The sequence below is a fragment of the Grampus griseus genome, assembly GCF_964374135.1.
Source record: "Grampus griseus genome assembly, chromosome: 4".
NCBI classification, from domain to species: domain Eukaryota; kingdom Metazoa; phylum Chordata; class Mammalia; order Artiodactyla; family Delphinidae; genus Grampus; species Grampus griseus.
The window spans coordinates 125,826,629-125,850,869 of NC_138997.1; the positions used below are offsets into that span (position 1 = coordinate 125,826,629).

General features: G+C 35.8%; 1 protein-coding gene across 1 annotated transcript in view; it reads left to right on the forward strand.

Moving 5' to 3' along the window:
- AFG2A (AFG2 AAA ATPase homolog A) overlaps positions 1-24,241 on the forward strand; it is a 348,368-nt gene that overhangs the window by 100,094 nt on the left and 224,033 nt on the right. The window contains exon 14 of the mRNA XM_082653515.1: positions 11,912-12,038. Coding sequence (XP_082509641.1) covers positions 11,912-12,038 — 127 coding nt within the window. The remainder of the gene's footprint in view (positions 1-11,911; positions 12,039-24,241) is intronic.

Genomic DNA, 24,241 nt, shown 5'->3' on the forward strand with positions numbered 1-24,241 from the left:
GAATTATGATATATACTAGTCTGTACTGTCCTGTGCATGTTATGTCAATTATTTTGACTACTTGAAGTTACTCAAATTAGCCATGAAACTGAGGATTGCAATCTGCACATTAAACAGAGTATAGACATACTATTTGCTTAGCTTTAGAAATACTTGTGCTTTCAGAAAAGAGAGATTTTTCATGTTTATAAAAGTGTCTACTTACAACCACTATTTTCTCCTCTTCCCTGCCCCATTTAAGTTCTTTGGGACTTGAAAAATAAGTAAGCCTGATATTTACTTCTCTTTTTCTGTATGCCCATTTAAATTATGGATGTTCTGAATAAGATTTTTTTGTCTTATTTCGTATTGTGAGTTGGATGAAATGTTGTAAGATTCCCTTTGCAAAGTGCTTTAATGATCTGTAAATATTTGGGAAAATTGAAAATGCTGTTAAAGTAGCATAGCTCTTTGGAAGATGGATACTATGGTAGGGAGTAAGGCACTCACGTAGGGAAGAGATTTGAATTATACTGAGTTAATAATATTGGGTAACATTTATTTAGTGCTTATTGTATTCTAGAAACTGTTTTTAAGTGCTTTACAGCTGAAGAAAAAAATTCATAAAAAGGCCCCTGCATTAATGCAAAGTAGGATATTACACAGTTGGTTCTAGTATTCTGCCCTGCCTCCCAGCTAGCTTAAATTTTTACCTTTTTCAGGGTTATAGTGGGGAGGGGAGAGCACGCTGGGCAGTAAATCAACAGTCACTCTTGTCTTAGGCAACACTTCTGTCCCCAGAAGTGAAGAAGGATAGGGTGATTCCCCATATACTGTATTCTCTTGGTCCGGTCTCCTCTGACTGAGGAAATGGCCACTAGACTAATCTAGAGATTCCTAGAACAACTTCCTCTGTCTGGGACGTTCCAGCTAGTCAGTGGATCTTGGAATCATCCTCACCAGCTGACATTAATGACTTTCCTTAGAGAGATGGCCTGATGCAACATTTTACTAGGAATCGGGAGTTATTTTTTGTTGTTATAGGACACATAGGTCATTTGTAGCTATCTTGCTTTTAAAATGAAAATTTGCTTGCATTTTGCATGCACCAAGAAAATTATCATAAGTAGTGCTTGTGTTCAGAGTGTTGATAGTATATGTTTGGCTAGTCTTCTTTAGGTCTCTTTCAAGCCTGAATATTGACATTGGGGGTGTGGGGGGTAGATTTTAAGAAACAAATTCAGATGCCTGCCATTTGGGATTCTTTATGACATTTAAAAATTAAACTAGAAAAACATTTTAAAATTTGAATTGGATATGACTTGTTGGCCTATAATTTAGAAATCATATGAAGAGATGATAGGGGATTTTATTTTATTGCAGGAGCTGAAAGGAAATAAATATCATTTTTGTGAAATGTTTGCTATTGAAAAATAAAATCAATGTAATAATTACCATCATGGTGGTGAGATCTCCTTAAGATAGGGGTTAGCATTCCTTTTCTGAAACAGGCCAGTTAGTAAATATTTTTTGCTTTTTGAGTCATACAGTTTCTATTGCAGCTATTCATCTCTGTTGCTACAGTGCGAAAGTAGCCATAGACAATATGTAATCAAATAAGAAACAGTTGGCTGGCCAGATTTAAACTGGCTATAGGTTCCTGACCTTTTTTAAGATATCATAAAGTCCCTTCAGTCCACAGCACTCTGACTTTTGAACAGGGATAATTTGGAAAAGGGACTTGACTTCCGAAGGGAAAAGAAAATTAATCTTTTGGAAACGTCTAATTTCAGTACTTTGTATAGCTGAACATTTTTTCCATTGTTGTGTTGCCTATCTCTAGCAGATAATAAAGTTTTATAAAATCATTTCATTATGTTAGTGATTATACATTTGTTCTTAAACTTGGAGTTGGTTTTGATTTCCTAGGATGTCAGTTTTATGGATTTTGTTTCCTACTGTGGCTTTGAAAGTCAGCCAAGAATATTTCTCAGTCCATAAAACAGTTTCACTATGCTACTCCAGCTAGCTATCAGTGATCTGTGGAAATAAAGGGCAAAGGCAACATGAATAATGGGAATCCAAAGAATTCCCTTCACCTAATCTTCAACATTAATTATAGCCACCAAGTTTCTCTACAACAAGTAGCAAATTAGACCAGTATGAGCTTCACCTCTTTCTGTTTAACGGCACTTGACTAGATCAATACATTTCTGAATACAAGGAAGGGGATATATGTATACAAATAGTTGATTCACTTCATTGTTCAGCAGAAACTAACACAACACTGTAAAGCAATTATACTCCAATTAAAAAAAAATAATGAATTAAATAAGTTACGTGCTCCGTATTACCAACACAGAATTTTTAAACTAGAAAGACCTGTATATATGTCTTACCTAATTTAACTCCCTCATTCATACATGCCAATAATTATGAAATCCTCAAGGGAACGGCAACATCTTCATCCTCTTACCTCAGATGTCCAGCACAGTGCCTAACAGAGAAGGCACTCTGTGCTAAAACCCAGACATTTAGTTTTTGAATAAGGGAATGAAGCCTCAGAGAAACCAGAGATTAGGTTCACTCAGCTGGTTGTTAGCAGAGTATGATTTCACCATGTTTTAGTGTCATTTGTGAACCAATTTTATTTTAAAATTAAACACTGAGACTGTCTTTTGGAATTTTGTCACCTGCATTACGTTCATAGAAGCATCAACATCTTCATTATAAAGAATCATTTGTAAGCTTTGGAATACATTCACCTGTCAAAGAGCTCCGAAAAGAATTAAGGAAGTGCTAAGTGATGCGTTTTTCAAAAAAATTCAGTGGTTTTTGTACACACTAACTTTAAAAGTGAGTCTAGAGTCACAAAACTTTGTCAGTTGTGCTGAGGGTACAGAAATGATAAATGTTCTTTTTAACGTAGCTGATAGCAACAGTATTCAAAGGATAATAGAGGATAGCAACAGTAATGAGATCATGCTTATTAGATCAGTGACAAAACATTTTGAAAGACTATGTACGTCCTTGGTATACTAATTAATTTTGTAGAAAGATCACCGTGTTACCCTCTGCCAGAAGGCCATTCAGTCGCATTTATTTTATTGTAGGGGAATCAAATTGAGTCTTTTCTCAAGTAAGCAAGCATGCAAATCATTGGGTTCCAAATCCTATGTGTCTGTAGTCACAGAGCATTATAAATCAAGAGCCTGAGTCAGTATCCACCTATCCCCCACGTCCCCCCCGCGCCCGCCCCCCAAAAAGAGTTCATTTAGAAGATACAAAAAGAGGATAGAAAAAACAGATGAAGAGAACTTCTTTTGGTATAGATCTAAGAAACCAGGGAAGTGGAGATTTTCTTCTCACTCTATTTCATTTCTGCATCTGAGCACACAGTCTTACAGTATATTCTGTTTTTTTTCTGTTTTAGAAGGTTTGCCGTTTTTAAAAAAGTCATTTTTCACATATTAAAATATCTGAGAAAGTATAAAGGTCTCCTTATCTGGAACTTTTTGCTGTTCAAAATAAATTGTTCCTTGAGGACCCTGAGGAGCCAAATTGTCACTACATTTGAGCAGCTAATGAAATGAGAAGAATTCTCATTGCCAGGGCATAGCAGGCTCCTACTAATGCATCTTGTATAAACAAAGTGTCTTTTAGCAGTTTATATATCAGGCTCACTGTTTTGGGCATAGTTATGAAGGGCTTAAGAGGAGTAGTTTTTAATCTTAGAATTATGTTGGTGGCTTTTATGGAAGAACTTAAGGAAGTTTGATACTTTCTACCATGTTTTAAGTAAAGCTCAGTAGAGAACTGGCAACGTGAATCTGCATATATCTGCTGACCTGTGCTATCCTGACTTCCGAAAATCTTCAATCATGTTCATGCTTTATTTCAGTAACCTTTATGTGCCAGACACTCCTTTTTCAGTTTAATTTGTTAGGATAATGTGTAAAATGTTATAGAGATCCCTTCGTTAAGCCAGGTATACTGGTGATAATTATAATGATAATGCTTATAACTGTTATCTGTTGACATTTCCTTTGTGCTAAGTATCAGCAGATCCTTTATACATTTATTTAATTTTGAGGGTGGTATGAGTCTTTCCATGTTTGATTGAGAAAACTGAGTCTCAGAGAGGTTAAGTAACTCTTCCACAAGATTACACAAAAAAATAATGGTAAGGCTTACTAATTGAACCCAAGCTTACTGATTATCAAAGCTCTTTCCCAAATTCAAAGTAAGCTTCCTAATGAGTACTAATCAATGAAGGTTTTACTGGAATGATTTTAAAACCTTTATGTTGTATAATCATATATTATAATTACTATAGAACTTTAGTTTTCATTGTCACCATTTCTAGATCTATGGTACTTAAGAAAATGACACATGTTTAGAAGCATTTTCTCTGCTTTAATTTTTAGCTTGAATAAGTTTGAACTTGCATGTATTAATTTTCCTTATTTTTCTTTTGTTGGATTATGTTTATAACAATAACCTGGGGACATCCAGGACTGTGAAAAAATTCCCTTCAAAAAATTGCTTTTGGCAGAGGGTAAATTGAACTGTGAGTTTAAGAATCACTTGTTTCTCTAATACTGTGTTTTGAGTCAAAACTATACAGATGTAGCGAGTGTTGCCTATGTTAGCTTGGAATTTTTACTGGGAAATGATGGCAAGATGGAAAGATACATACTTTTATGTCATTTTCTGTGTTAATGCTTTATACAAAGCTGCAGTTATTCAGAGCACATGCAGCTTGCACAGCTCTAGGACAGCATGTGAAGATAACTCATTATATATGTCTGTCTGCTTTTATAGGGTGTGTTGTTAATCTAAAATAATTTATTTACTATTAGGTTCAAGCTGAATATAGATCATAATCTGACAGCATAGTTTATCGTGAAGTGGTCAACTAGAATATTCAAGGCATTATTGATTCTTGACATTCATCAAATGATTTTTGCTTTCACTTTCTGAGTTTCTTGGCATATGTTTCTGAATATTACTCAGCCATAAACAAGAATGAAATAATGCCATTTGCAGCAACATGGATGGACCTGGAGATTTATCATACTTAGTGAAGTAAGTCAGAGAAAGACAAATATCATATGATAAATAGCTTATATATGGAATCTAAAAAAAAAAAGATACAAATGAACTTATATACAAAACAGAAATAGACTCACAGACATAGAAAATGAACTTATGGTTACCAAAGGGGAAAGGGAGGGGAGGGAGTTTGGGATTAACATATACACACTACTATATATGAAGTAGATAACCAACAAGGACCTACTGTATAACACAGAGAACTACAGTCAATATTTTTGTAATAACCTATAAAGGAAAAGAATCTGAAAAAGAATGTTACACATATAAATAATATAAAATTAATATAAAATCATAAATATATAAAATTATTAAATATATTATTAAAATTATATAAATATATTAAACATAATACAATATAGAATTAATATAATTTTATATTTAATTTTATATAACTATATTATATCTATAAATTACAATTATTTTATAATTATTATTAAATTATTTTTTATATTATAAAATAATTATAATTATAAATAATACAAAATATATAAGTATATGTATAAAACTGAATCACTTTGGTGTATACCTGAAACTAACACAACATTGTAAATCAGTTATACATGAATTAAAAATTTTTTAAAAACCCAAAAATACCCCCAAACTAGTCTTCCATGTGATTTTATTTTTCGTGGATTATAACTTGCTTAAGTATTTGTTCTCTTGCTGGACTTTTTAAATATATAAAAATTGTCTCTCCTTTAAATTTTATTTTAAAGAAGTGTCTATCAAGAAGCCAGAACTGTAATTATTGTTCCCATAGTGTTATCATCTTCAAGGTGTTTGATCAGAGTATAATTCATATTTTTCCTGAACTTTAGAAAAACAGGGAAAATAAAAAATAAATATTGTATCTGTTTCCTTCTGCCCCAAACTCATTTTCCTTTAGATGTTTATACTCACTGCCTCAAGGAAAACCAGCTCCTTCACAAGTAGAGAGGTTTCCTAATCATGGCAATTCATTTTAAAAGAAATTCACATTGGGCTTGTCAGGATCAGGTAAAGAAAGAAAAAGCAAAATAAGACCTGGAACACTTGTATGTATTCTTAACATTTTCAGTGAGTGAACAGTATCTTTGCAAACAGATGGCCTCATAAAATCTACAGTTTCTCTCATTAGGGAAGTTGATACTTAGGACTCAGAAGTATCATGTTTGTAACTCTTTTAATTTAACCACTGTACAGAAATCATTCTGCAAAGAAAATTTTTTTGTTGATCACTTTAAATGTTGATCACAGACTTTTTATCTTTAGTTTAGTAATAATTTTACTGGCTTTAGCATTTGAGAATCCCGAGCCCATTCTTGATGCCTTCGATTACTTTTGATGATTTTGGGAAATTCTCAGGTTGTGTTTCCTGAGATATGGCTTCTATTTGATTCTCTCACTTCTCTCCTTATGAGACTGCAGTTATATGTTTCTTAGGCTTTCCACTGGGTTCTATATGTATTTTTACTATTTTCATTCTTTTTTTCTCTTTGTGCATCAGTTTGGATATTTTCTACTGACCTGCCTTCCAGTTCAAGGATCCTGTGTTCTGTTGTGTTTAATCTACTATTACATTCATCTTTTTAATTCTTAATTTTAGTTATTATAATTTTTAGGTTTAGAATTTTTCTTATGGATCCCAGATCCCTGCTGAAATTCACCATTTTTTTATTTCTGTGCTTTTGGTTTGTTTTGTTTTGTTTTACTACAATTCAGGTGAATTTTTGTTTTTATTATCTCAGTCCCATCCCTGTCCAGATTACATGCTAATTTAACATTGTTTCAGATTCTAATTCCCTAGCATCCTTCCTCTTCTTAAGAGGAAACTAAAAGGAAGAAGGGATAAAGGCTAAATGAGAGTCTAGAAAAATCTTTTCCTATTTATCTTTTTACTTGCAGGATATAGGGTTTTGAGGAATGGGTGAATTAGGGATGTGTATATTCAGTATTATGCTTTTGTTGTTAACAGTGTATCTTGGGCTTAATTGTTCCGTTTCTTTTGTGGACTCCATATCTAATGCTTGTTGTTGGGTTCAGTGTCTAAAGCGATTATGGTAATGGTTATTTTTCTATTCGTAAAATGTTTTACCCATTCTTAACTTTAGATTAGTTTATGTTAATTGAATGTGGTGGTGCATCAGTGTGCTTTCAGCATCTAAAAATGGCATTTAAAAAGCCCCTTAACTTTTTTTTCTTACCTATGACTTAAATTCAAACTGAAAGACTGTTGTATTGTTTCCCCTGATTAGCTCTCATGTAAAAAGTGCTTGTAATAAAGCTTGTATGTGACATCCTTTCATCTTTAAATCTGTTATTTTCTACAATGATTCATGTTCAAAACATTAATCCAAGGTTATAAAATACTGAAATACTGTTCGAATTTTATGATGAAAATTTTTGTAAATTTGGAATGCCTTTAAATGTATTCAAATTTTTTGTTTTATAAAGTTTGAAGAGTTAAAACCAATATGTGGATTTTAATAATAATAAATCTATGTTATTTGTTAAACTTACTCATTTTTTAGCCTCTTAATATCATTGTTTAATTTTTCTTTCAAATGTTACCATGTAGGAAAGCTTGTATTGAATGGTGCTCAGATTCAGTACTAGCCCTGGCTAAACCTAACTTTGATAACTATAAGATTGCTCTCCTTTCTATAAAAGATTCTAAATGTTCTATATAGTATGAGCATTCATGGTTATAAGTTAGAGCCACTGCTTCATTACTGATGGGGTAAATCAGTTATCTTAATCTAGTTTTATTTAGTTACGTTTATGCTGTCCAAGTTCTTGATTTAAACTGAAAGCAGATGTTATCCAGAGTTCTTGAAGCAGTCTTTCAGGAACTATTCTGTGTTACTTATTTTGGAAAAGCAAATGAATGTGGAGTTTTCTTTCTCCCTGCTAGACTCTAAGGTCCTTGAGGAAGTAGGGACTGCCATCTTAATGTTTTAATTCCCATTTCCTAAAGCCATGTCTGGCCTGCTAGGCAGTGAATGTTTATTGAATAAATGAGTTGAATTGAATTGAATGAATTGTTGCACTTTCTAATAAAATTACCCCCCTTATTTTTCCTCTCATTCTTCTCTCACTGTACCACAATGATGTTTGCCTACTCTGAAACAAAACCTGGTAGCTATTTTTTTTTACTTCTCAGCAAGTTCAGCTAATACATTCATACTTAGCAGTAAGACATCTAGCAGTCTTACTAATTCATTGGAGGAAGAAGGGAGAATGTACGTAACATAGCTAAGGATGGGTTCTGACATTATTTGAATATAGTTCCTATCAGGAAGCACTAGCAAGCAAAGCACAAGCACGCATAGATTTAGATGTGGCATGGGCCCAGGATTTTTTCTTTTGATGGAAGTATGCCATTCACTTAAAACTATTTAGTTATGTTACACAAATTCCTTTAGGTAGGTCACAAAAATTAGAACTTTATCATTATCTAGTAACGCTGTTAGGTTAATATTTTTTTTTTGGTGTATGTGTAACTCTCCAGTGCTAGGTAGTGTAACATTCCTATGGGGATTCACTCTACTCTCCTTGCTGACATATTTTCTGAGGAGTCATTCGATGTAATTCTTATCTTTGTGCCTCTGTAGTGAAGTGTTTTTGTCCTCTAGCTACTTTCAAGATTTTTTCTTTATCTTTGGTTTTCTATTGTTTGAATACGATATGCCTAGGTGTAGCTTTTTGGCATTTTTCCTACTTGACGTTCTCTGGGCTTCTTGGATCTTGCTGTCAGACATTAATTTGGGGAAATTCTCAGTCATTATGGCTTCAGATAGTTTTTCTGTTCTACCTGTCTTCTCCTTTTGGTGTTTCAGGTACACATATATTACATATTTTGTTGTTGTCCACAGTTCTTGGATTTTCTTTTCTGTTTCTTTTTACTTTTTTACTGTTTTCTTCAGTCTTTTTTTCTCTTTCCTTTTCCGTTTTGGATGTTTCTATTGACTCATACTTAAGTGGAGAGATTCTTTCCTCAGCCATGTCTAATCTGCTAATGAGTCCAATAAAGGCATTCTTTATTTCTGTTATAGTGTTGTAACAACCTTAGAATTCTTTTTGAGTCTTAGAATTTCCATTTCTCTGCTTATGTTGCCTCTTTCTTGTGTGTTGTCTACTTTGTCCACTAGAGCCCTTAGCATATTAGTCATAGTTTTAAAAAATTACTGGTGTGATAATTCCAGCATTCCTGCTGGTTCTCTGGTTCTGATGCTTGCTCACTTTCTTCCAGCTGTGTTTGTTTGCCTTTTAGTATGCCTTATAGTTTTTTCTTGATAGACATGATTTACTGGATAACAGGAACTGTGGCAAATAGGCCTTCAGAAATATAGTGGTAAGTGAGGACACAGTGAGGAGGTGTCAGTTACCAGCCAGGGGAAAAGAGTCCTCATCTGACCATGCTGGCCTCTTGATCTTACCAGCCTCCAGACTGTGAGAAATGAACTTCTGGTGTTTATAAACCACCTAGCCTGTGGTATTTTTTGTTATAGCAGCCTGAATGGATTAAGGTACCTGTGATCTCACATTTCTGAGGGATCTAAAAAGAATTGTTAATTTTTCAGTTTATAGAGCTTTTTACTTGTTATTAGGAGGAAGTAGAGCCTTCTAAGATTCTTATATACTGGACTGGAAAGCATATCAAAACTGCCCTTTTGTAATCTGTTTCCTATACTGTAGCCGCTGTAGTCCTCAAAAACATAAATCTGATCTTGTCATGTCTCTACTTGAAACTTCCCATCAACTTTAGGACAAAATCCAAACTTAGTAATTTGGATAATAAAGCCTTTGTCATCCAGCCTTGGTTTATCTTTCTCTGCTAATATTTTACATTTTTACGTTACTGCTATGCTGTGCTACTCTGAACTGTTTTCCATTTTCAGTGTTCTGTATTCTCTCTCTTCCCTATCTTTTTCTTTGCTGGTCTGGCCCCCACTCATCTTTCAGGTCGTAGGTTAGAAGCCATCACCTCTGGACAGCCCACCTTGACTCTCCCAAGACCTGTTCGTTTGACCTTCCTTTGCCCCTTGTAGTGTAGGATCACAACTAATTAGCAAAGTAGATACAATTAAAGGCCTTGGATGTAATCTGTTGGCATCCTTAAATGCTTATATGCTTGCAGTCATCATGAAGGAGCCCATAGAGCTTTTGCTAGCAATGTTCGTATCTAACATTTGGAAAAGTTACATTTTGAAGCGTTTTTGGAAAGATATATAATCTATTTATTCAAAATGTTTAATCTTAAGTAGACCCAGATCAGCAAATCCATGCACCAGCCAATTGGTTACTTGCAGGAATTAATGTTGACCAAGACAAATCTCAGTGGCTTCCCAGATGCTCCTTGCTTGGTCCCAAACTTTTTGACATTGGGAAGGACCATTTAATAAATTGACAGTGTAATTTATATGACAACCTGGAAGGACCAACCGTTTAATTAATTGACAGTATGATTTGTGTAACAACATCATGTATGTCTGATTAGTGTGAGTTAGAGGCTACTCTCCTTTGTGTCAAGTTTTTGAACTTGTACTGCACACTGAGATCTAAATTCTTTTATTTAGAGATCCTGATTACCTTATTATTAAATATATTATGTGATGATTATACTAAGGTGTACTTGCTGTCATGGGTGCTAAGACAAAGGTATGGGGTGTGTCTCTTCTATCCTCTTTCCCTCTTCTCCCCCCTCCCACTCTCAACTGTATCTGATTGAATTTATATGTTTAATATACTTACAATGCTGTTTCACTCTGTAATTGTCCACCTAGATGTTTATTATATATTTCCCAATTCTGAACAGAGCCTAGTAAATCCCAGCTAGTGCTAATGAGAATTATTATTGTGGGGCCTTGATTGTGTAATATCAGGGTTTTGTTCACTATTAAGACCTGTTGAGTTTACTTCTTAAAAATCAATATTCAGTAATTTTTTGTGATCAAGGAAATGAGATTAAATTAAGGTGTAGTTTGTTCAGGAGTAGCTTTGTAATTGACCTGGTGCATGAAAAAAAGGAACAAAATAAAATGGTTTTTTTCCCCCTATTTCTCTAGATATGGGTATTGTGATGACCCCCTACCTGCTGATGTGTTTTAAAAATATTCTTAATATTTTAAAATATCAAGAGAGGTCAGAAATATCCCGTTTGCTATAGGTTTGTAAAGAGTTTTCTGTCTCGCATAGGCTCTAAGGTTCATGTGAGAATGAGTCTGTATCTTATTCATTTTTTTATTCCCAATTCCTGTCAGTTTATTTGCCATATAAAATGTAAATATCGGGGGGCTTCCCTGGTGGCGCAGTGGTTGAGAGTCCGCCTGCCGATGCAGGGCACATGGGTTCATGCCCCGGTTCGGGAAGATCCCACATGCCGTGGAGCGGCTGGGCGCGTGAGCCATGGCCGCTGAGCCTGCGCGTCCGGAGCCTGTGCTCCTCAATGGGAGAGGCCACAACAGTGAGAGGCCCGCGTACCGCAAAAAAAAAAAAAAAGAAAGAATGTAAATATCGATTAAGTTAAATAATTACGTATTTGATGAACTTTTAAAAATAATCTTATTTCTTACTTCCCAGATCTTTTATATTTGACACTCTTAGCATTTCATTATTGGAGAGAAAATAATCATGGTTGTTGATGGAGGAAAAGAAATGATTTAATATAGTTAGTTCTTGGATCTAATTCAACAAGTAATGAATTCTGAAGCATGCATTTTATGTTTTGAAAAAGACATAATGTTTCTTGTTATAGAATATACGATCTTTTTAAAATAGTAGAGTATTTGGGGATAGATAAAGAGATTTTTAAAACTGTATTTTTAAAAATCAGTTCATCAGGTGCTGGGAATGTAGCCGATCGTGTTTTGGCTCAGCTCTTGACAGAAATGGATGGCATTGAACAGTTAAAGGATGTGACAATCCTGGCAGCTACTAACCGTCCAGATAGGATAGACAAGGTAAGAAAGAAGCCAGTCTGGGCATTTTAAAATCAAGAACTGGATCGTTTGATTATGTTGGGGATTTTTGGGTTTTGGGTTTTTTTTCTGTCAAATTACTTTCTAATCAGTTTGTCATTTAGAGGATACTGAAAGATTAAACTAAAGGAAATGAAGAGAACTGAGAAAAGAATTTGTTTATGTTTTTATTACTTATGTTTGGTATTAATGAAACTATTTTGTAACCCCTTGAGTTTTCCCTCCCCCATTGTTGCATTAAATTCTTAGTGTATTTCCCTAGAGTATTTAAGTTCTGAAATTCTTTTTGTGTTTCATCTTATTTTGAGAACTTTTTAACATTTTCATTCATTTTAAGGTAAGCTTCTGGCTATTTACTACTAGTTAGACTCAAGTTATTTTCAACAACTTTCTAGAAGTCCTGGCCTCTCAGTTGCTTTCAGAGTAATTAGAATAAAAATGACAGTGGATTTTATTTCTCTTAAGAAGTTACTTAGGCTTAAATTAAGCTACATAGGTGCAAAATTAACACTTTCAAGCTATTGCTACCACTACTTTTCCCCAAGTCATATTTTAATAAATGAGTTCACTTAACTTTTAAGTGCCTAATTTATACTTAATGATCTAAACTGAGAGTAAAAATTTACTCCCAGGGCGTGAACCAGTTTCTCTTTTTTTTGTTGCTGTTATTGCCTCATGTCCATGACCTTATGAGCTCCTCCCTCCCTGTGCACATATATACAAACTTTCGGTTTTAACAATGGGATTTTGAAAGAAATCATCTTTTTGAAGATATGAAAAGAGGTTTTATGTGGGAAGGTATTTTGCTGTGTGATAAAGTCCCTTGGTCAAATGCAGGTAAGAAAGCTTTGAACCTTAATAAGTTAAATTGTGCCCTTTCTGCTGCAGTGTTTTACAAGAAGCTAGGTAAGTTATGAGCATTTGTAGGATCTGGGTTGGTGCCCAGACATCTCTGATGTCTATAAAAAAGATAGAATTGTGTCTTGACAAGAATTACAGAAAGTGCTGAAAGAGACCTTAAAGATTACCTAATCCCACCTTTTGGTTTCAGTGAATCCAAGAATCATCTTTATCCAGGTAAATATACATTGTATTTTTATGACATTTGTCTCCTGGTTACCCCATGGCTAATGAGCTCTAAAATTTCTTAGGTTTTTTTTCTCTACAGTGTCTAATCTAATAGTGGCCTTCTTTGGTTTGTTAATATTGTATGTCTTTGATGTTAGACACATGTCTTGAAGTAGGACTTTGGGCTTATAGTAAACCTTTTGGGTTCTTCTAAATCAAGCTATATGATTTAGCTTGTTTAGTGCTTGTATTAATTTTGTCTTGCTGTGTAACAGATTACCTCGAATTTAACAGCTTCACACAATACTCGTTTATTAGTGTTTCTGTACGTAGGTCAAAATCTGGGTGTGGCATGATGGAGTTGTCTGCTCAGGGACTCAACAAGGTGTTGGCTGACCATTATCAGGAGCTGCTATTCCTCTTCTAAGCTCACGTGATTGTGGCAGAATTCACTTCTTGTGACTATAGACCTAAGGACTGAATTTTCTTACTAGATGTCAGCTGGGGGCCACTCTCAGCTCCTAGAGACCCACATACGTGGTCCCTTCCATCTTCAAAGACAGCGATGGAGAATCTCCATCATATTTTATCCATCTTACGCTTTAAATTTCTATTGCTAGGAAAAGCCTAGTCTCTTTTGAAGTCTCATCTGATCAAGTTAGGCCCACCAAGGAAAATCTCTCTACTTTCAAGTCCGCTGGTTCAGGATCTTCATTACATTTGCAAAAGCCCTTCCCAATAGCACCTAGTCCAACATTTGATGGAATAACTGGGAGAAGGTGTGTGTCTAGCAGAGGACCAGAATCTTGTGGCTGAGCAAAATTCTTTCTACCACAGTGCTCTTCAGCTTCTTCCCCAACCCCTATGTGCGTTCTCTTCTGGGCACTAGAAACAACTTCCAACTTTCACAGAGACCAACTTATCTTTGCCAGTCATTTGATTGGCTACAAACCTTCTCCTTTGAAATGTCCTTTTCTGTGGATTCTATCTTTTCTCAGATGGAGCATTTCTCCACCTTGCCTTGTCCAGATATATCTTTCTTCAAGTTATACATATACTCTCTCTTAAAATAGAAAAGGATAAATGAATTTAAACTTCTTTATTTTAAGGATACATTTTTCATGTTCTTTATATGTATGACACATAGTAAGCCTATTATTTAATACAGTAGAATTGTTGACTTACCTCTTTTGCTTACTTTTCCCTCTGTAAGACCTAGATTGAACCCCAACTGTTGTATTTTGCAGTAAGGTGAAATTTGTCCTAGGTTTTACCTATACCTGATACAAAAGACCCCAAGAAATTTTTAATATAAACCTAGAGATAATAAGTTATCTTGGGCCACTCTAAGGTTTTGGACCTTTTTGCAGCCTCATCTTAGGATACGTCAAAACCCCAAAGATAATGGTAGATGACTTCCATTCTTCTGGGATACTTTAGTCTGTGGATATCTTGGCTCTCTTGGAGAAAATGATTAACTGGATTTTGGGCAGAACTTGTCTCCGAAGGCGGGAGATTGAAGGGATGGAAGTGGTTCTTTTTTACATTTCTTTGTGCATTGTTTTAAATAGGTTTCTTACTTGCTAATAATATTTGCCTTAGAAGGCAGATGCTGTGTTTTATTATGTCAACTCATAAGTGACAGTCTCCAATATCACAGTTTGAGAAATTAAAGTTTGGAAAATATCTTGCCAAAATTCTAGTCGTATTTTTGATCCTTTATAACATGTTACCTTTAATACCTTGTTTCTCAAACCACCTAATTGTCCAAAATAAGTGTTTTAAGTACCAATATTATTACACACTGGTAACATCTTTTGACTGATTAACCTTTGCTTCAGGAGGCTTCAGAGAGAAGTGCAAACATATACAAACACACACATATATATGTGTATTTATATATATGCTTGTATGTTTGTGTATATGCATGCATCATATATATACACACATGTTCATATATATACACACATTGATTAGTTTTAAAAATTAGGAATCCAACTTTTTTTTAACCAGCTAATCTTGGATGAGCACACTTAAATTAAGATATTGAAAGTGTTTGTAATTAGATACAAAGACTCAATTTTCTAGGTCAGGAGATCTAAAGACCTTTTTAATTTACTATTCAAATTTTTCAAAATTTATAGTGTTTAATTTGTAATAGATGAAACAATATAATTATGACTGGCAGTAAAACATAAAATTGGTAAATGGAAAAAGTATTTTTAAGTGGTAAAGCAGTGCCTTCAAGATCATCAGATGATATGCTATGCTTTCAAGTACAACTTTGAATTTAGTACATTGAACCATGGTCTAAATTCTGCATATGTCTGTAATGGTACAAAAAAACACTACTTTAAATAATCAGTGATTTTTGTAAAAAATATTTTAATCGTTTTCTATTTCAGGTAGAATTCCATATTCATATGTAGTGTGAATTTTTTGTTAACTGTACTTCTGTTATTACTCAGATGGTATAAACTATATCAGAAGTATATTTTCTAGATTTTTTTCTCTGAACTGTTACACAGCATTATTTGTGTATTGTTTAATAGCACTATAAAAAAAGTTTCAGCACATTTATGATTAGAACGTGGTGTTCAAACTGTGCGCTGAATGTGCCGTTAGAAACAAAGCAGTCTTAAGAGATGATTTTTTTTTTTTTTTAAAACTTCCTTTTATGAAATGAATAGACATAGTTTTCACCACCTGTCTTGTCTGGAGGAAATGGTAGTAGGAAGAGAATAGGCAACAGGAGAATTAAAGTAAATTTCCTGTGCTGATACTGAAAGGTAGAGATTTTGTTTTTGGCTTAAAACTGGAAAGAAAAAGGACTGTTCTAGTGTGAAAGAAATAATGCATTTAGTCTAACTTTGGCTACATTTAATTCAGGTGTTTGGCCTTGTAAATTAGCTAGCTTACTTTACAGTCCTTTTGCCTATTAACCCACAACCTCTATGTCATGATGACCTTAAGTTAGTATATTGGAACGGAGAGAATTCTTGGACTGTCAGAGGAGTGAAATTGATATCATTATGTGACCCATATGTTGCACATTTTTCGTGTCTTTTTTGGACAATATTTCAGTTTCATATAGTCTGGGGAAACTAAAGCTGGAGCTTCCTGGGGCTTCAGCAAGGGAAGTGAGACACATAGCTCAAGAATCACATTATCCTACTTCCTGCTATGTCATATTTAACATGTCAAACACAATAGCTGTAATGTAGCACACTAGGCTGAGTAAAGTGATTGCTTGGGGTCTCCAGTGGTATCCTGAAGTCTCCATAGACCTTTTACCCCCCTACCCTCCTCCTTCAGCTTATAGATAAGTGAAGAGAAGTTGCATCCTTAAGAGTCCATTTTGCATAAGAATGACAGGATATGAAGGACAGGTGAAGATTAATGAGATTGTGATGTCAAGTAGTTACATTGTCTTTAGGTTGATGATGGCCTGGATTTCCACAGCATCAGGAGACTTTAGAGCAGCAAACAACTAAATTATTTTTGATGCCCAAATAATAGTTAAAAGCCTGAACTCTAGGAGTTTATATTATTTTTTGTTAGGCTATTGCTTACACAGCCCCTTTTAGAAGAGTATAGTGTTCAATCCATGGTATTTCATGTATTTGTGTTGAATATTAAGGAAGAAATGATCATGTCTTCTTATCCTAGTGTTAAACAAGCTTCGAAATTGTTTAATTTTATGAATATTTTAAAATTGAGTCCCTTTGATTACTTTTAGTACTGATGCTTGGTATATAATAGGCTCTCAATAATGATTACTATTGTAATTATTATCTCTAGCCTGAAACCTGGTTTTCTTATAATAATAAATTTGTAAAATTTTAAAAATTCTGCTCTGAGACATCCATGGAACAGATTGCTCGATTTTTTGTAAGTTTTGTAGAGGTCTTGAGTAATTCAGTGTTCAGAATTATTTTCTAAGTTAGTATGTTTAACTCATGGAAGTTATAAACTGGCATTAATTTTCCTTCCAGTTTTTCTGGGAGATGGGTTGATGTGTTAAATATGACAGTATTTTTATTTCTTAAATACTATAAATTAAAAGTTGATTTTGATTGCTTTGTAACATGGAAAATATTAGCATGTTTAGAAATGTCAGCAAATGAGAAGCTAAATATATGTAGCTTCCAATTTTAAATGAATTGTGTTCCAAAAATATCTTCAGACAGGTTAAAAATATGTTTGTGAATGGTTTTCCTCCCCACCCTTCCTAGTTATAAATTAAAAGTCCCATTCATCTATTATTGCTGTTCTCAGCTAAGTCAGTACTAAAAAACAAGCTGCTTGATCTAAGAAACATTAAAAGTTTAAATGAATCATAATTCTTTACTTTCCTGTAAGTATTTAAGGAAGGGATGCTTATTGATCTTTTATATTTATCAAAATGATGTGGAGAGTCTTAGGGTGTTAGAAGGTGAGCCACAGTGTGGTCAGACTTGGGCTACTGCTTCCAAGGTCATCTTCCAATTTCAGCTTTACCATCATTTTACAGGACTGTTAGAAGTAGTTTTATTATTGTTGCTGAGTGTTTATGTGTTTCTTTTTTGTTTTTTAAAACGCCAAGTGTTTTCACCATATCTATTATGGTAGCAGCTGTAAGGGTTTCAGCTTCGGGAATGGGGTATTGGAATTTTTGGTCAGAGGTTGTATGCATATGTGGATCATATTTCATTTAGAAGTTAAGATAAAGACTGTCTGTCCCAGAGGTCAGCAAACTGTGGCCTGTGAGCCAAATCTGACCCATAAAATGTTTTTCTACATCCCATGAGCTAAGAATGGTTTTTACATACTTAAATGGTTGGACAGAAAAGATGATTTAGTGACATGTGAAAATGATGTGAAATTCAAATTTTGGGCCTCATAAATAAAGATTTATTGGTATATAGTTACACTAATTTTTGATGTATTGTCTGTGACTGCATTTGTACTACTGTAATAGAGTAGCTACAGTAGAGACCTATGGCCTATAAAGCCTAAATTATTTACCATTTAGACCTTTACAGAAAAAGCTTACTGACCATTGATCTATCCTTGTAAGCTTTTAGCAGTTTCCTAAAGTCTCTAATTTCTGTTGTTCACACATGAACCACAAAATTTTTCTAAAGATTGTTTAAATATATGTATTGCATAAATTTTCTGAAGATAAATTATATATAAGTCAATAATATCATGCTGAGCTTAAAATAAACCAATAGTAGTAGGAAGGCTGTATTAACTTCTTGTTCTTTAAAATACCTTCAATCTCTTCTTGAACACTTTTTAATACTTAATCTTTTAAAATACATTTTCTTGGACTAAATAATTATTTTTCCAACTGAATGACTTACCAAAATCCATAAATATAGAAATGAAGTTTTTTATTATATGAAAAAATAGCAAATATTTATTCATGGCACCTCAGTCTTATAGTTGCATTGGTTTTTTTGCTTTTTATAATTGTGAGTTGAATGCTCTCTGTAGTGTTTTTTATCATTGAGATTTTCAGACTAGATATTTAAATTTTGAGGAGTTAAGAGTCTATGTTTATGCATTTGATAGTAAATAATATTTGATTATGTCACCGTGCAAATAGGAGTATGTTTAATCTTCTTTTAGAGAAAGAGTAATAACATAATAAAGTACATATTGTCCTTGATACACAAATTCTAAAAGAAATTAATTTTTTCAAGATTGGAGAGAACTTGGAAGGTGTGATAGTCTAGTTATCCTTCTGATGCATTGACCCTGTTATAAAATTTCTACCCCTCATTTCTCCATCCTTTGCTTACTCGCCTATACTGATGGGGAACCTGTTAACTCATGAAATAGACCACTTCATCTTTGTCTCAGACTATTAGAAAGCTCTTTAGTCTACTGAACAAGCAGCTGTTTTTCTGCCTAAAGCTTCTACACACCAGCCTGATTCAACTCCAAAATGCTATAAAGAACAGTTTTTAATACCTCTTCTATGTGGTTCTTTATTTTTGAAAACTGTATTGTGTGTCTTATCTTTACATTCCATCTCACGAACCAATCATTCCTCCTCCGGGTTTGGCATCTTGTTTTATTTCATATGATACCCTTATTCCATCTTCAGCGTTCTTACCCTTCCCCCCCCCCCCCTTGAAATGTTGTCCATTTGTTCCTTTCTTTCTGAAATTGTGGTATCCACAAATGTATATACTATAATTAATTTTTAGTGTGATCAGTGCAGAGCTGACTGAGACACTTAAGGCATTTAATCTGAATACTGTGCTTCAGCTAATGCATTCCAGGACTGTGTTAGTTTATTAGCCAAGTCAATCACACTGTGGACTGCTATTGAATTTAAAGTCATCAGGAGCAAAAGAAAAACAAAACTAAAATGTCCAGGTCTTTCCTTAGAGTCTTCTGCTAAGTAGTAGCTTCACTGCCTTGGGCTTATGCTAGTAATTTCATTTAAGCCTTAGAAGTTGAACTGTGGAACCCCCTGGCTCATGCCTGCTCCAGCTCCAGCCTTCCAGCCACGGTGGCCCCAACGTGTTATACCCCAGAATTCCCCTAGCCTGCACCCACTCCAGCTCCAGCTGGCCTGCCAAAGATGCATAGCACATTCAATCTACACAGGGGATGCTTCTACACAAGGTGATACCTTCAAGACCAGGAGAGGTAGCTATTTCACCTAATTCATAGAAACAAACAGAAAGTCAAAGCAAAATGAGGAGACAGGAATATATTCTAAAAGAAAGAAAATGATACAACCCTAGGCAGGGTGGGGGAGGAGGGCTAATGAAAGGAAGATAAGTCATTTACCTGATAAAGAGTTAAAAGTAATGGTCATAAAGATGCTTACTAACTTGGGACAAGAATGGAGGAACACAGTGAAAACTTCAACAAAGAGTTAGAAAATATAAGAAAGAACCAACCAGAGCTGAAGAATACAGTAATTGAAATGAAAAATACACTAGAGGGAATCAACAACAGATTAGATAATACAGAAGAACAGATCAGTTATCTGAAATACAGAATAGTGGAAATCATCCAATCAGAACAGTAAAAAGGAAAAAGGATTTTTTAAAATGAGGATACTTTGAGAGACCTCTGGAACAACATCAAGCATACTAACATTTGCATTATAGGGTAAGAAGACATGATCATTTCTTCCTTAATAGTCAACACAAATGCATGAAATACCATGAATTGAGCACTGTACTCTTCTAACAAGCAATAGCCTAACAAAGAATAATGTAAACTCCTAGAGTTCGGGCTTTTAACTGTTATTTGGGCATCAAAAATAATTTAGTTGTTTGCTGCTCTAAAGTCTCCTGATGCTGTGGAAATCCAGGCCATCATCCATCTAAAGATGAACAGTTTCCTAACCTGGGAAAGGAAACAGATGTTCAGGTCCAGGAAGCACAGAGTCCCGAACAAGTTGAATCCAAAGAGATCTATACCAAGATACATCGTAACTAAAATGGCAAAGGTTAATGATAATGAACATTTTAAAGGCAGCAAGAGAAAAACAACTACAGTTGACCTTTGAACAATGCAGGTTTTAGCTGCAAGGGTCCACTTACACGCAGATATTTTCTAATAGTAAATACAACAGAATTATATGGTCTGTCCTTGGTCGAATCCATGGATGTGGAGGAACCATGCATACTGAGGGCTGAGTATAAGTTATACACAAATTAACCCCCGTGATGTTCAAGAGTCAATATATAGTCATAAGACCATCAGCTGATTTTTCAGCAGGCACTTTGCAGGCCAGAAGGGAGTGATGTGATATGTTAAAAGTGCTGAGAGGAAAAAACTTAGAACCCAAGAATACTGTACCCAGCAAAGTTACCATTTACAAATGAAGGAGAAATAAAGAGCTTTGCAGACAAGCAGAAACTCAAGGAGTTAATCACCACTAAAATGGCCTTACAAGAAATGCTAAAGGGGCTTCTTTAAGCAGAAAACAAAAGGTCATAACTAGAAATAAGAAAATATATGAAAGAAAAAAATCTCACTGGTAAAGGCAAGCATATGCCAAATGCAGTGTGTCAGCCACTTTAAAAGCTAGTATGAAGGTTAAAAGAAAAAAGTAGTAAATTCAACTATAACTATAGTGAGTAGTTATCAGATACACAAAATTAAAAGCTGCAGATATGACATCAGAAACATAAAACATGGTGGGGGGAGTTAAAATGTAGTGCTTTTAGTATGAATTTGACTTACATGACTATCAGCTTCAAACAAACAGCTGTATAAATAGGCTGTTATAAATGAACCTCATGGTAACCACAAATCAGAACCCTACAGTAGATACATAAAAAATAAAGAGAAAGGAAATCAAACATTATCACACCACAAGGCAAGAGACCAAGAGAAGACAGATACAGAGAAGAACTACAAAAACAACTAGAAAACAATTAAAATGTCAGTAAGTACATACAATCACTTTAATGTAAATGGGCTAAACACTCCAATCAAAACACATACGGTGGCTGAATTAAAAAAAAAAAATGATGCCACCCCTATGCTGCCTACAAGAGACTCACTTCAGATCTAACGACACACACAGACTGAAATTATAAGGATAGAAGAAGGTATTCCATGCAAATGGAAACAGAGAGAAAGCTGGGGTAGCAATAGATGTATCAGACAAAATAGACTTTAAAACAAAGATCCTAACAAAGGACAAAGATGGGCATTACAAAGTGAAAAAAGGGTCAATCTAAGAAGAAGATACATTTGTAAATATTTAGGTACCCACCATAGGAGCATCTAAATATGTAAAGGAAATATTACTAGACATAAAGGGAGAAATTGATGGTAATACAATAACAGTAGGGGTCTTTAATACCCCACTTACATCAACAGATAGATCATCCAGGCAGAAAAATCAATAAGGACACAGTGGCCTTAAATGGCACATTAAAAAATATTAAATTAATCGACATATACACAACATTCCATCAAAAACATCAGAATACACATTCAAGTGTGCATGGAACATTCACCAGAATAGATCACATGTTAGACCACGAAACAAGTCTTAATAAATTTAAGGAAGGAGACCTTCAAGATGGTGGAAGAGTAAGACACGGAGATCAACTTCGTCCCCACAAATACATCAGAAATACATCTACATGTGGAACAACTTCTACAGAACACCTACTGAGCGATGGCAGAAGACCTCACACTTCCCAAAAGGCAAGAAAATCCCCACGTACCTGGGTAGGGCAAAAGAAGAAAAACAGAGACAAAAGAATAGGGATGGGACCTGCACCTCTCGGAGGGAGCTATGAAGGAGGAAAAGCTTCCACACACTAGGAAGCCCCTTCACTGGCGGAGATGGGGGGTGGGTGGGAGGAAGTTTTGGAGCCACAGAGGAGAGCGCAGCAACAGGGGTGCAGAGGGCAAAGCAGAAAGATTCCCTCACAGAGGATCGGTGCTGACCAGCAGTCACCAGCCGGAGAGGCTTGTCTGCTCACCTGCTGGGGCAGGTGTGGGCTGGCAGCTGAGGCTCGGGCTTTGGAGGTCAGACCCCAGGGAGAGAACTGGGGTTGGCTGCATGAAGACAGCCTGAAGGGGGCTAGCACCACAGCTAGCCGGGAGGGAGTTCAGGAAAAACTCTGGACCTGCCAAAGAGTCAAGAGACCATTGTTTCGGGGTGTGTGAGGAGATGAGATTCCTTCCCTGTGTGCCCACAGAAGGCAGAGCACCACCTAAGCAAGCTCCAGAGATGGGCACGAGCTGCAGCTATCAGCTCAGACCCCAGAGACGGGCATAGAATGCTAAAGACTGCTGCTACCAAGCATCCTGTGTGCAAGCACAGGTCATTACCCACACACCCCCGCCCCCCACCCCCGGGAGCCTGTGCAGCACGCCACTGCCGGGGTCCCGAGATCCAGGGACAACTTCCCTGGGAGAGCACAGGCACGCCTCAGGCTGTTGCAGTGTCATGCCGGCCTCTGCTGCTGCAGGCCCGCCCCACATCCCAATTATGATTACCATACCCCTCCTTCTCCCCGGCCTGAGAGAGCAAGAGAGCCCTAATCAGCTGCTGCTTTAACCCCTTCCTGTCTGGGCAGAACCACATGCCTGAGGGCGACCTACATGCAGAGGCGGGGCCAAATCCAAAGCTGAACCCCAGGAGCTGTGTGAACAAAGAAGGGAAAGGGAAATATTTCCGTGCTGCCTCAGGAGCAGCGGATTAAATCCTTACAGTCAACTTGATAAACCCTGCATCTGTGGATACTTGAATAGACAACCAATGTTCCCAAAATGGAGGCAGTGGACTTTGGGAGCAACTGTAGACTTGGGGTTTGCTGTCTGCGACTGATTTGTTTCTGATTTTTTGTTTATCTTAGTTTAGTTTTTAGTGCTTGATACCATTGGTGGATATGTTTATTGGTTTGGTTGTTCTCTTTCTTTCTTTCTTTCTTTCTTTCTTTCTTTCTTTCTTTCTTTCTTTCTTTCTTTCTTTCTTTCTTCTTTCTTTCTTCCTTCTTCCTGCCTTCCTTCCTTTCTTCCTTCCTTCTTTCTGTCTTTATAAAATTTTATTAATTTTATTAATTTATTTATTTTAACTTAAAAAATTTTTTTTCTTCCTTTTTGTTCTTCTGAGCTGTGTGGCTGACAGGGTCCTGGTGCTCCGTCCGGGTGTCAGACCTGAGCCTCTGAGCTGGGAGAGCCAAGTTCAGGCCACTGGTCCACCAGATACCTCCCAGCTCCACGTAATACCAAACAGCGAAAGCTCTCCCAGAGATCTCCATCTCAACGCTAAGACCCAACTCCACCCAATGTCCAGCAAGCTCCACTGCTGGACGCGCCATGCCAAACAACTAGCAAGACAGGAACACAACCCCACCCATTAGCAGAGAGGTTGCCTGAAATCGTACTAAGTTCACAGACACCCCAAACACACCACTGGACACGGCCCTGCCCACCAGAAAGACAAGATCTGGTCCCACCCACCAGAACACATGCACCAGTCCCCTCCATCAGGAAGCCTACACACGCCCCTGAACCAATCTCACCCACTGAGACCAAAAACAGACAGGAACTATGAACATGTGGCCTGCAAAAAGGAAACCCCAACACAGCAAGTTAAACAAAACGAGAAGACAGAGAAATACGCAGCAGAT